The 14,251-nt window shown below is 42.3% G+C and overlaps 1 protein-coding gene across 1 annotated transcript in view; it reads right to left on the bottom strand.

Annotated features, from left to right (window-relative positions):
• LOC136569556 (polypeptide N-acetylgalactosaminyltransferase 18-like) overlaps window positions 1–14,251 on the bottom strand; it is a 104,150-nt gene that overhangs the window by 29,290 nt on the left and 60,609 nt on the right. Inside the window, exon 12 of the mRNA XM_066569938.1 lies at window positions 7,123–7,287. Coding sequence (XP_066426035.1) covers window positions 7,123–7,287 — 165 coding nt within the window. The remainder of the gene's footprint in view (window positions 1–7,122; window positions 7,288–14,251) is intronic.

Raw genomic sequence — 14,251 nt, 5'->3', positions numbered from 1 at the left:
CTCTTCTTCAGCCAGATAAATGAGAAACTCCTTTCAGCACAACTAGGAAACCCAAGATTTTTATATTTTTCCCAGACATGTTAACGGACTTGCAAAGGTTTATGGGGTTTAGATGAGATTATTTGTGAGAAATAACTCCCTTGGAAAACAAAAATACTGAATGATGATTTTATTTCCTTTGTGTGGGTGTTGTATTTAATTAATCTAAGTTTTCTAATCTGAATGCTTCATAAGAAGGAGGCTTAATGCATTTTAACCCAGAAACTGAACTACTTGCAAAGATTCAAACTTTCTGCTAGAAAATTACTCCAAATAGAAAACTGAACTGATACAATGAAATTTGGGTTACCACTAGCTATGGCAATAATTAACAAGTAAATTTAGCATCAGTTGGTAATAACTGCCAAGCAAATCTAACATCAGTTTTTAAAACACAATATTGTATAGTGATATTTCTATTCCATATTTTTTGCATGTTTTTAGCATTTACATTTGCAGTCAAGTACTGGTCAAATTGCAGTCAAAATGGAGAAAGCCTGTATGCATTTAAATTTTTGTACTTCTCCATTCCATTCTGCATAAATGGTACTAAAAATGTTTATAGGTTTTTAGTAAGACATAGTCCATGATGAATAAAAAAGAAATATTTTAATGCACCTTTTTTAAAATTCATATTGTCATATTGAAATATGACAAGAATATTAAGTTACACATTTAGGGACCAATTTATGAGAGAAAAATGCAAATTGAAATATGAACTACAGTTTTGTCATGTCTAAGCAGAACAATGGTTCAGCTTCCTCATCCTCCAGCCATCATTCCTTCTGCTGTTATCCAGTTAGTTCAAATATGAAGTACAGGCAAGCTGGGGTAGTATTTGAGAAAAAAAATCAGCAAAGAAGACCTAAATTTAGAAATGCTGCTGATGCACTGGACCTCTACACCAACGCTGAGCCATGGGGTTTGTGGAAGTGCTCTTTTATGTCTGAGGTTCAAAACTCCACACTTGGCAACACTGGTTACTTAAAAATCAGATTGCCTCACTAAAATACAGGGCTTAACCTGGTCTGTTGGCTCATTGAATGGAATAATTAGGTTCTGTTTTTCTTTATATTTCTCCTGCAGGATCCAAGTCTGAATTTCTTTTAACAGGATCACCATCCCTTTCTGTTCTGAGCTGCCAGGCAAACAGCACTGCCTAATCACACAGCTCTGTAGCAGTACAGCATGGCTTAAGCTACAGAGACATACTGAGAGTATTAGAAATACCACATTAATACAGATTCCTTGTAAATCAATGATGCTGCTTTGCCAGCCTGTGGCTCTCATAGTGGAAGAATCTGATGAAGGGGATGGGGGCCACTGTTCCCTTAGACACACAGAGCTCTGCTGAGATGAATCCCTCTTGTATGCTGGTGTCCTTGGCTAATGGATGGGATGCAAACAGGAGTGGACATCACAATTTGGCTGCTCTGTAATGGTGTTGGGCTCTGCTTCTGCATGCTGTGTGCTCAGCAAGGGGGCATCTGAAATTGGTACAGAGATCCTCTGCTTGCTCCCCAGCCCACCAGATTCATCTGGCTGTGCAGCTGCATTCCTCTGCTTCTCTGGGCTGTGGCACTGGGTAACCTAGCGCTGCACTACCTTTATTTTCATTAGATAAAGGTGGGTAAGAGAAATTTAAAGGCAAAAGCCTTTAGGAGGAACGAGACGTAAATTCAGTCATTTTAAGGTCTATTGTTTCTTTATACAGCTAAACAGACCTCCTTATCTAACACCTATTTAAGTAAGATCTAAATCATCATATTTATCTGAGGAATACCTGTAACAACTCAGTAATTAATATGCTTGTCTGTCTTCCCTTTTCCTTCCCAAGCAGTTCCTACTATGACATTTAGGAAATACATTTTGTAACTACAGCCATCAGCAACAAATTTCATTTACAATTTCTGGCCATAGCATAAACCACTCCCTCCAGGCATTTATGAATGGGAAGACATCCTGTGGAAACCTTCAGCAGTGACTAGAATCACAGTCCTCCACACCATGCACAAGCAATGTTATCAGAAGATATGGGAACAGGAGGGTGCTGAGAGCAGGCCCTGCACATCTTCTCCCTCCCAGGAGGGATGTGGTGAGTGCCCATCCCTAGAGATGCAGATTCTTCCTACCTTTCTATGGCAACCACACTGGAAGTGGAATTACTGAAATTAACTAAGTATGAAACAGCTGTATAGGATTGACCCCAAGTTTGTAGCTCAGCCTGGTGTCCTTTCTTTTGCCTCTTTTTACACAGAGCTCTCCCCTGTTGCATTTCTCACAACAGCAGAAAGTGAGAGCGTGGCTTGTCTGGTTAGAATGGAATGGTCACATCCCTGTCCAACTGAACAGAAACAGGACAGCTCATGATAAAGAGTAATTAAAGAAAAACTTCCCCTTTTGCCTTTGCTATGCCTCTGGAGGAGCCCTAACGAGGTAAATGAACTTTCCAACTAATCTACTGCCACCCAGGTGAGGTACATAGAGACAAATTTCACTTGTAGGGCAGGCAACTGACTCTGCATCAGCAACAAAGCTGGAAAATCAGATTGGAGACTGAGAGACTTCTTAAAATCCTGCAAATTTGGGATTTGTTCTCTGAAAAACCTGGCTGCAGCACTGAGAATGTACTGCTTCTCCAGAACATCAACAAACCTAATCCTATCAGAGGACTGATATGATGGCCACAAGCAGTTTCTACCAACAGATGTCCTGAGGCCTCACCTGCCCAGGTGCTCTGGCCTTCATTTCCCACAGCCCCTTCTCTGCCACCGACCAGACCCTGTAGCACCATCACTGCAGCAGTCCCAGCAGCTTCACTGAGCTCTGGGGACAGTGACACTGAGCTCTGGGGACAGTGACACTGAGCTCTGGGGACAGAGACACTGAGCACTGGGGAGAGTGACACTGCACAATGGGTACAGAGACACTGTACAATGGGTACAGCTTCACTGAGCTCTGGGGACAGTGACACTGAGCACTGGGGACAGTGACACAGCTCTGGGCACTGGGGACAGTGACACTGAGCTCTGGGCACTGGGGACAGAGACACTGAGCACTGGGGACAGTGACACTGAGCTCTGGGGACAGTGACACTGAGCACTGGGCACTGCGGACAGTGACACTGAGCACTGGGGACAGTGACACTGAGCACTGGGCACTGGGGACAGTGACACAGCTCTGGGCACTGGGGACAGTGACACTGAGCTCTGGGGACAGTGACACTGAGCACTGGGCACTGGGGACAGTGACACTGAGCTCTGGGCACTGGGCACAGTGACACTGAGCACTGGGGACAGTGACACTGAGCTCTGGGCACAGTGACACTGAGCTCTGGGCACTGGGCACAGTGACACTGAGCACTGGGGACAGTGACACTGAGCTCTGGGCACAGTGACACTGAGCTCTGGGCTCTGGGGACAGTGACACTGAGCTCTGGGCTCTGGGGACAGTGACACTGAGCTCTGGGGACAGTGACACTGAGCACTGGGCACTGGGGACAGTGACACTGAGCACTGGGCACTGGGCACAGTGAGAAATGCTGCTGAGCTGGTGCTTTGTCCCAGCCCTTGGTTCCATGGGAGCTGCTGCTGCTGCCAGCAGTGGCTGCACCTGCTCCTGGCCAAAACCAGCTGACAGCCTGAGGTTTTGCTTTCCTCATGCTTCATGATGCCAAAGCAGCTTCCTTGAGACCATGTTTCGAATAATATTTTACTAAAATTCTGACCTTTTTCTACCAAATAATTCTTGCCTCTATCTCCTCTGCCTTATGTAATTTCTGATCACTTACTGGGCTTTTTGCTGGAAGCTCTGGCTTGGTTCTGATTAAATGAAAAAGTGATGAGACAGACTGAACTAGGTGAGCTATCAAACACCTAGAAAACATTCCAGCATAAAAGTATTTCCAAAACAAACATTTCTCTAAGAGAAGACTTGACAAACAGCCTGAACAATCAAATTCTTGAACACCACCCAGTTGATGGGACTCTTTTCTGGGCTAATTTACATAATTTGACATAATTACTGTTGTAAACACTTGAAGATGCTTTGCAAGCAAGAATGACACCAAAGCCTGCATTTTATTGGGTCTCATTGCATTTGGCAGCTGTACAAAACTGTGGAGTATGGAAATGTGCTCAGAGAGATCCTGATTATACAAACACACACTACAAGCTTTGAATGCTCAATGCAAGTTTCTGTACAGGACAAAGACACCAGAGGCAGTGATTCCCTCCAAGTGCCTGCCCATCAAACCACAGTTTTGTCCACAAAGTAGCAGTGGACACCTGGCTGCCTGACTCCAACTGCCTGCAACTGAGGATAGCCAGGGAATTTAAAATTTTAAAACCAAAGTAAAAGATAAAATAATAAAAAAAAAATTGATATATATGCACAACATATATATATAGGTGTGTATACACATACTTCTGATCTAAAAGATGTGACTTAATAATTAATTAAATAGTTCTGTAATAGATCTACAGAAGCAAGGAGTCCCCTAACTGAGGGTAACCCATCTTCTACTTTTGCCATATGGAATTCACTCATCATAACATAGTACAAAGGAGGATCAAAGTGTTACCTGAAGGATATTTTTTTTTAAAAGCTGTGCAGTTTTCTATCAACCAGACTGCTGTACATGTCCCATCACAGATTGTTGTGGGGCCTCTCAGACTGTAGTGCTTCCTCATTCAAACTAATTTACCATAAATGTCTGTCAGGAAAAATGCAGTTTTTTGTGCTGGTCAGGGAAATCTAGTTCAGCTGGTTTATCCTACTTTGGGTGCTCAGTCTGTTTCCTGTTCCCCTTCTCACACAGTTCCCCACTTGCCCTGCTGTATTTTTACTTACCTACACCATCAGACATTCCCATGGAATGGCCCAAGAGCCCAGAGAAGTCAAAGCACAGCTCCAGCTAAAACAAAGTGCTACAAAAGGCTACAACCAGCATCTACATTTTAATTAATGGTTCACAAATTTCAAGGCAATATAAGCATCAGTATGATACTCACAGTAGTCCTGCTCACTGCACATATGGATAAGAAAAACCAGAACTTTAAAGATGTAATGAAAAGTCTTTTTAGAGAGAACTTCCAAGATGGCCACACAAATACATCTGTTCACCAGGCTAAATGGGTGCACTGCAAATGGAGTTCATCAGTGATCTTGGCAAGCCCTGATTACATTCATTAACTTTCTTCTAACTTACAGAAGGTACCCCATTGAGCAATAATGACATTTTAATTGCCTTGGGCTTAGCAAAATCCTTTCTGAACAGAAAACTTTTAATTCTTTCATTTGTCTCTTAATTTATCATGAACAAACAACTAACTAGCTTTCACTTCTCTCAGGGAGATGTTCCTTTGCAGAAGGAAGAGGGAGGCCACAGAGTTGAGTTTACCAGTGCTGCACCTTCCTTGAGAGACTGTAGCTGGAACAGGGAATTGCAACAGTCCTGATACTGCTGAATCCCATTTTTAAAGATTTTAACAGCTAAATTATCAAGGCCTTCTGCTGCTGTCCCCTGCCCCCACAGTAAGATCTAACACAATCAGTATTATGAAATAGCAGTAGTATCCTGGAGTAGAAACCATTAATTGTCACCAAAACCTTGGGGTATACAGTGCAATCACTGGAGAGGTGAACCATGCTAAAATGTTACTGAAATACTCTTCAATTTTAATTATACTTTTTAGAATTGGTATAAAAAAATCAAGTGCAGAGATGGATACAGTGAGGCTCCCCTCATGAAAAGACTAGTGTTAAAATTTGTGACAAAATATAATTGAAACTTTGCCCTTGAGTGGCCAACTTAGGGATTTAAGATCTATTGCTTGAGAGTTACCTCCTACAGACCTAGACAACTTTCAAGTATAAATACAAAATAAGCTAATACTATGCTTTAATGATTAATGTCCAGATGCTTTCTGCACCAAGATTGATACTAACTGTATTACAAATGTCCTAAAGGATATGGATAATGGCTATTAAAGAAATTATTGAGTTGACAGAAAAGATATTTGCAAATCCACATGGATGTTACAGAAAAATTAAATGTAGGAAAAAAAATTGCTTTTAATGGTGAGCCTCAGCCTGTGGGCTGGAGTACCCAACTAGATTTGTTGACTCAAAACTGCAGAGGAGCAACTATGATACCAGCAAACTCACACTAGACATGTAATGACTTAGTAATGTCATTTCATTTCATTGAGTCACCAGCATGCCAGCACCTGACATGGCAAAGTTCCACTGTGTTAAACTTACCTTAGGAAAAACTCATCTTTCTTTGAAAAACAGAATTTGACTGTCTTTGGCTTCCAACCATTGGAACCTGTTTTGTCCTCAGGGTATAGGTTAGCCTGAAGCCAAAACAGGTTCCAGTGGTTGGAAGTGTTCCACTGTGGAAGCACTGAGATGCCTTGAGTCACCCTGCTGTTTCCTCTTAGCTAAACCAGAGTGATCTCCCTAAGTGTTGGAGCACCTTTTCCAGCCCCAGAACTTCTGGGGCTTGTTTATTCTCCCTCATGTTTCTAAATCAGTTAGGAATGCAGACACCAGGCCCGGCCTTAGTGTCCTATCAGCATTCTCATCCCTGTGAAAGCACCTCTCAGCCTTTCCTCGAGCCTCTTTCTGCCTCTCTCACACTCATGTGTAAAAGCCTGAGCCTTTTTACAAAAGAAACTGCAGAACTAGCTCATTATGAGGCTGTTAGCACCAATGATCCACTACCACCATTTGTGACAGCTACTTCTAAAAGAAAACCATACAGATTTCTGTTCCTCTTTCCGAAATAGGTTACTTTGCATTTGACTCCACTGAAATAACCTTTTTTTCCCACTCCCCATAACAGTACTCTGCCTTAGAAGTTATTCATGGTGAACTCAGAAAATATAATACAAGTTTTGTACCCTACTGAGGTAGCTGACATTGGGATCAAAACTAAACCTGCACAGAGCTTCCTGGCTCTGTGCAAAGCAAGCGAGGATAAATCTGGTTCTGTTCTGCTAATAAACAGATTACTCACACTTCAACACAGAAACAGAGCTTTAAAACTTTCTGAAATGGCTGCTGGGCAAAAATTACCTGAGTAAATTGCCAGTAAAGCTTCATTCTCTTGGCTTTGGCATAATTGCATTCAATGAGCCTGGGCCTGCTGTTGACATCCACCAGGCATCTGTTGTCATCGTCGCCGATGGTGGGGCTCAGAACACCCACGTGGAGCTGCTGACTGCTTGTGTAATGAACATTCTGCAACAGGAAGCACAAACAGGATTTGTGGCCTCTACACAGAAGCAGCACTTTCACCCAAAAGCTAATGGCAAAGATAAATATGCTGAATAGGCTGACCCCATGGTGGCTTTGAAAGGATCTCCTTTCATGCAGGAAGCAACACAACATTTTAAAAGTTGGTCTAAATTAACAATTAATTGCTTAAATATTGGTTAAGTATTGAAGAGGAAATATGCAAATACAACTGATTATTGTCTCATGTGACTTTTTCCTTCTGTTTTTCCTTCTGTTTCTGAGGGTCTTCAAAGAGGAAGATAGACACCCTGGGATTGGCTTGAATATGGCCATCAGCTCTGATTAGACTGTTTCATCTGTGGATAACACCTCACTGGAGAGCTAAAAAAAGAGAACAGCAGCACAGGAGTTCAGAGCATCTCAGTCTTTTATAGGACAGATAGAAAGATAAATTAAGGTTTTCTGCAAACAAATGATAAAATCCACACTTGAAGCAGATGCTATATAGAAAGAAAAAGTTGTTAGCAACTGGTGACAGATACAGGCATGAGAGAGAACAGAATGGCCACATTGCAAGGCATTTGTTCTCATTTTACATTTCCTAAGTCAATACACACAGATACAAGAGACAAAGAAGAGGGACAGACACTGGCTGCTCTGTATTTCTAGCAGAGAAGGGCCCTCAAAGGCCTCAGGGATTACACCTGGGACCAAAGACATGAGTTTATTATGTTATACAAATTCTTTCTACTCTGTTTGACTACAAAGATATGTGGAAGGTTTCTCTGGAAGAAAGGAAAGAAGGGGAAGGATGGAGGGGATATGTCCCCTTTCAGATTGGCAGGTTACGTGTAAGCCCAGGAAGGTAACACAGGATTATACCAGGATTGCCTGATTGCTAATCACAAATAGAATTTATTTTGCTACAATCAGACCTTTTTCTTGGAAGGACCATGAGAAAGATTAAAGGGAAACATCGTGCTCCAGGTTTTAAGTCTGTGGTAACTCAGTGGTGGCAGAGTCACAACAGACAAGAGTGGACAGAAGCACCAAAATAATGCCCCTGCCATTTACTGTAACTATTCTATTTGTCTGTAACAAAAGGGAAACTGGAAATTCTGCTGGGTGTATTTGGGAATCTTTTTGGTGCCCAGATTTTCCTGGTATTTGTTCATTGTTGGTGTTGTGAACTGTTTTATGTGTGAGTGTTCTCCTTTGTGAACACTCTGGTAAAATAAGAGAGAAAGCAGAAAAGCAGAACAAGCCAGGTCTGATGAAAGATTTTGGAGCTTCATGTAATAAATAAAATTAAAAAAAAATGGAATGCTGTAAGTAGTCAATTCGGGGATTGAATACAACCACAATAAATGGTGGTGTTCTGGGCAAGACTGTGTCCCCAGTTTACCCTCCTGTAGCACTGCCAGGGCAGATGTAACCTGCCAGAGCTGCACTAAAGTTAATTACGTTACCATTAATGGTTTAGACTAAGCCAAGGTTTTGCCCCCTTAATGAAGTTTCATTGTTTTCACCCCACAGAAACAGTAACAAGCTTGAGCTGGCTGAAGTGAGGTGAGTGGAAGTTTTAAGAGGTTGAACAGAGAAAAGCTCAATAGTTTAGTTATGCCCTACAGGAGGAGAGCAGGGTAATAAAGGAACTGGCAGAGCACGTTTCCAGAATGGATGGTTACGACTGAAGTAAACTCTAAGAACTATAACAAGATCACTCTGCATCCACAAGTCAGGTTATTAACATTCCTGCAAACAAAACTGATGCCTTAGAAAACTGTTAAACATTAAGAATGCACTTTCTAGACAGGCCCAGAGCAACTATTTTAGACATGTATATGATCTATTTAGACATTTTTTTTGGAGAAACTGAGGTAGTGACCGAGCAAGGCTAAAAGATCAAGATGATCTTACAAAGGGATTGTTAGGACACCCTACAGATGAACTTTTTGTCGCAGCTCGTTTACCTCTTACCTGAAATTACGACTAGAAAACATAAAGGGAAATTGTTGGTTATTTAAATTTTTAATTAACAGGAAGGGATATTCCATTTCAGCATGTTGTCACTACAGAAAACATGATGTAAGAACATAAAGGGGGGTTGCATTTTTTTCTTATTTACACGTATCAGTGGCTGGAAACCGATGAGCAGGCTTGGCTGTAACTCTGAGAAGTGCATTCTGTGGCCTGAGGTCTGCACAGAGAAGGCAGTGTGCCTGCAAACCCTCGTGGCTGAGCTGTTTTTATCAGCTCACACACCTCAGCCTTTGGCAGCAAAGGCTGCAGGTAATCATTTCACCTTCTGGAGGGACAGAACCAACCCAGTTCACACTACAGCTCTGCCAGCTGCTTCTGGTGTCAATGCAGCCATGGCTCAGCCCGAGCCTCCTTCTGGGCAGGAGCAGAACCATGGCTCTGGCTGGAGGAACTGCTCAATTGCTTGTTGGCAACACTGTACAGAAGCAGAACAATCAAACACAGAGTTAATTAGCAGGCTGCTAATTGAAATATAACTGCATTTTTCATTGTGGGCCAGGTGGAAACAGAGGTGAGAAATCCTGAATTCTCACCCAGTGTTGGAAAGGCACCTTTCAGCTTGGTAAGTGGCACAAGCTCAAACTAAAACAGAACGTGGGAGGGGGGCAGCCTGTCCAGCAAGGCTCTTCCAAGATGTTGCTTTGCTTATCCAGTAATGTGGACAATATTTAACTGTTCTGTGTATCATTACAAACATTTTAGTCTCTTATACAATAAATCCATTTCTTATTTCCCTTCAGAATTTAACACGTTGCACAACCTCGCAGCTTGACTGCTGTCCTTTTCTACTGGAGGAATCAAATTAAAACCACACAACTTCTAAAAATTCAATTTGAGCAGCATGTTAGCCAATAGGAAGGCATTGGTTTATGTTGCACTTAGCCAGAAAACTTTTCTTAAAACCTACCAACAGCCCCTGGTTCCTGTCCCCCACTCTGAGACTTGAACAGCGCCTGCACAGAGAGAACACAGTAATAACCCTGTTGGGATGAAGGGAGGAGATCCATTTGGTAAAAGAGAGTTCACTATCACTGATTACTGTTCCAGTCTGAAACCTAAAGCTACTAAACATGAAACCATGGTAAAGCATCCCTTTAAACAGTTTCATATATTCAAAATACTTTAATTGCTTTCATACAAGACCTTCCTGTTTCTATTTGCTTATTTGCATTTTCCAAAATACTTTTTGAAGGCTTGTTTTGTTTTGGGGTTTTGTTTGGTTTTTTGGGGTTTGTTTTGTTTTGTTTGAGGTTTTTTTGTTTAAGGATGGTACACAAATTAGTTGTCTGGAGCAGGCCATAGGAGATGACCTGAGTTACATGAACTGAATTACCCTCTCAAAATGTACATGTCAGCCATGCACACTCTGCCTTTTTTTTTAACATATTTTAACTTGACCTGCAGGTAAAGTTTGGCCTTACAGATTAAAACCATGCTCATGCTTTAAGATCCTGCAGCTGTATAAACACACAGCTTGCACTTGTCACTTAAACAAGCTGTTACATACATCCTCCTTCCTTAGGAGGATGCTTTTAAGAAGCATCAACAAGCACACAAGCTGTTTTGCAGTGCACTTCAGCACAAAATGGACAATTGAGGCACTCTCGTTTAAAACACTTGAAAAGATACAGGTGAAATGCATTTCACTGGCACATTTGTTCTACAATACTGCAAACATCGCCATCAACCAACACAACAGGACAGAAATTCTGCAGTAATTCAGGGCAGTGATTTGTTGAACAACCACTCCAGTACTGCCCTGGAAGTCCAAATGACTGAACACTAAATATGAGCTTCTGAATTGTTGCGTTAACTGTGAAATTTTTACTTGGAACTTGGAGTTTTCATTTGAGCTACAACAGCAAATGTCACAGCAGTGTTTGTTCAAGGGACTAAGCCTTAGACAAAAATTTATTTTGATCCACTGCAGTCAAGACACTTGCTGTATGCTGATTTACAGCATTCATTCCAAGTTCCTTAGCAAAACAAGCACAGATTTTCACATCACCATCAAACACATACTCCTGGAGGAGCTACTGAATTTCCACAGGAAGAATCCTGCTTGAATATTGGTACCAAAGCACCAGGTAACAACTCTCTTTGTCTGTAACAAAATAAGCCTCCTTACATTTCATTAGTCTGTTCTAGCCCACAGCATTTTACCATCTTGTTTTCTCACTACAGCAGCATTGACGTACAACTGTGTCTCCTGGGCACCTGGCAGGGAGCACTTCTGTTCAGGAAATCACTTAGGTTTGACAAAAGGCACTCACCTTCTCAACAAGTGAAGCTGCAAGGACTCAGCATTGCTGTCAGTGAGAAACTCTGTGAAACCTTGGGTAGGATTTGTGACCCACAAAGTGTCAATGTGTGCCCTGAGCCTTTGGCACTGCCCCTCTCCTCCCAGCACTGTCCCAGCAGGTGGGTGAGTGCCCCGCACACAGGGACAGGATGACTGGAGGCTGCCTCCCTTCCCTGCAGGTCCAGCTGCATTCAGGGACCTCAGGAAACGCTCCCTGCAGGCCTGGGGCTCGCAGCAGACTGAAGGGATGGGAAAGGAATTCTTCAAAACAAAACCCTGGGTTATCAACCTAAAGGTTTGCAGCAAGCAAACAAATAAATAACAGAGGTTTCCTCCCTGGGTGTGAAGAGAAGCACACTGGCTGCCTCAAAGCAGGACAGAGGTGTCTGCCACAAGGCTTCTGCTCCAGTCTCTCTTGTGTTCTCAAAGACCAGCCTCATAACTAAACTCTTCATAGATAATCTTCCCCCAGACTGTAAAACGTGGGGGTTTCTTGTAAACTGTTGCCAGTATTTTTAATATCTGCTGAGAAACTTGGCTTGCAAATACCCTTTTATCCAACCGAAGGAACAATCAGTCTGCAGCTTTCTTGAATTTATTTTACTAGAAGTGTCCTATCCAAAGCCATCACTTAACTTCCGTTTGCTCTACCCAATAATCTGTCTATTCACATTAGGACAAGCAAAGTGAGATTGGTATCACATAATTAAAACTAATTAAATGGTTCCCCAAATCCTCATATGAGGTGACAATGTGTGGTTTAGTCAAGGCATACTTGTTTTCGTTAAACAATTTATCTTTTTTTCTTAAGAAAAACATTTATTTGTCCTGAAAAAAGATAGCTAAAGGATATTGAAAGGATTCATGAGAACATGAATGAGTGGTAGTTGAGAACTGCACAGGATTCTCAGGAAATCATCATAATGACTAGGAACTATTAGAGAAAATTGGGTGTTTTAAATGTTCTTCAGACATGCATTTCAGATGAACTTTTGCTCAATGTTATTTTTTTCTATTTAATATTCTAAGCTTAACATTTTCTAAGAGTTTGCTGCACTATCAAGAACGCTTACAATATTGCCAAGAGCTGTATTCAGTACTGCTACTCAGACCAACTCCAGAAGTAAGGAGAAGCAGCTTCACTCTTTATTTGTCATTGCACCAAGACACACCCTTGCTCATTTTTGGGGAATGCCAGGACTCCCCTCTCTCCTGATGCAATCTCATGTAGCAAATCAGCAGGGAAGAGGGAAAATTGAGAGTTCATGCTTGGAATCACAGTCTCCTCTAAATCTCAGTAGTTAAATTCAGAACAAAGGGTCTTTTGATCCTTCTTTCCCACCCATCTCCTCCGAGACAAATTCTGCTTTCAGCTGTAATCTTGAACTATCACTTGCACAGCCCTCTCACTGCCAAAGAGCTCATCCTCTGCTCAGCTGCTGCTCCCTGAAAAGCCCTGCAGAGTGCACCCACAGGTGCCAGGGGGCAGGGAAGGAGCACAGCACAGAGCAGAGCTGAGCAAGGAGGCCCAAAATCAGCAAATAACAGTTAGGGATGTAGAAAGGTTTAGAGCTGAGACAATGTAAATGGAACTACACATGCATGTAGAGTACTTCCTTGCTGATATTAAAGATCTGTGACAAGGTTTGGTTGCCTCTGTTTCACACAGGGGGATGATGCTAAGCACCATCCACAGAATGTCCTCCTGTACTTCAGCTCTGGCCCAGCCTGGTCAGACAGAGCCAGACCAGAAGGCTGGGCCAGACCTCACTGTACAGATCAGCCACTCAGTCAGGGCCTGCCAAAGTGAAAGGTGCTGCTGCTCTTTCTGAAAATCACCAACTCAATCACCTTGGCAGGCTTCCTGAGGGCTGGAAGGATCATCTTGGTGCAACACTCACATTTCGTGTAGCTGCGTTGCAGTGGCACAGTGCAGAACACACCTAAGCCTGCCATGGCAGAAATTACACCCAAGGTAATCCAGCCAACATTTTTTTGCCCAGTGAAAATATTTCAAACACTTACCCAAGATAAAATCTGCACAACCCCCCATGATGCTGTAGAGTACAGGGAAGGGTAAATGAGCTCTGCTTACTTGGACACAAATGCACAGCTTTGGCCTTTTCAATGCTGTCATGCAGAACTTCTGTCCTTGAGAAGTTTGCCCTGAAAGGTCAAATTGTGATTCCCGTTGCAATTAACACTGAAATTCCACTGACTTTGAGTGTGATGGGAGTCTTGGATCCAAGTTTGTTATTAAACTTTGAAAAGCCACCAGACTTCATAAAGGCTTCAGAGCTGAAGTGGGTTGCCAGTTGCAGTAAGTTATTCATGGCAGCTGGTTTATCATGTTGCAAAAAATTACACTTAGATGTTCAACTTAACACAAGATGATTATCTGAAGGATAAATTGCCAACTCCCCACTGTAAGCTTAGAGCAATACATACCAATTTTCAGGCTGAAAGCCATTTGTAATCCTTGTGGCAACGTTCCCAGATGAAATCACGCTGGAGACTGGGACACGTCTCTGCATTTATAATGAGCAAACTTAATGCTCACCACCAGCAGTATTTATTTGCTACTTTGCCTTTGGCATAGTAACTGAGGGATAAGAAGCCTGA

This window comes from Molothrus aeneus, unplaced genomic scaffold, assembly GCF_037042795.1.
Source record: "Molothrus aeneus isolate 106 unplaced genomic scaffold, BPBGC_Maene_1.0 scaffold_112, whole genome shotgun sequence".
Classification (NCBI taxonomy): Eukaryota; Metazoa; Chordata; class Aves; order Passeriformes; family Icteridae; genus Molothrus; species Molothrus aeneus.
The sequence above is the reverse complement of the archived record's forward strand: the minus strand, read 5'-3'. Positions and strand labels throughout refer to the sequence as shown.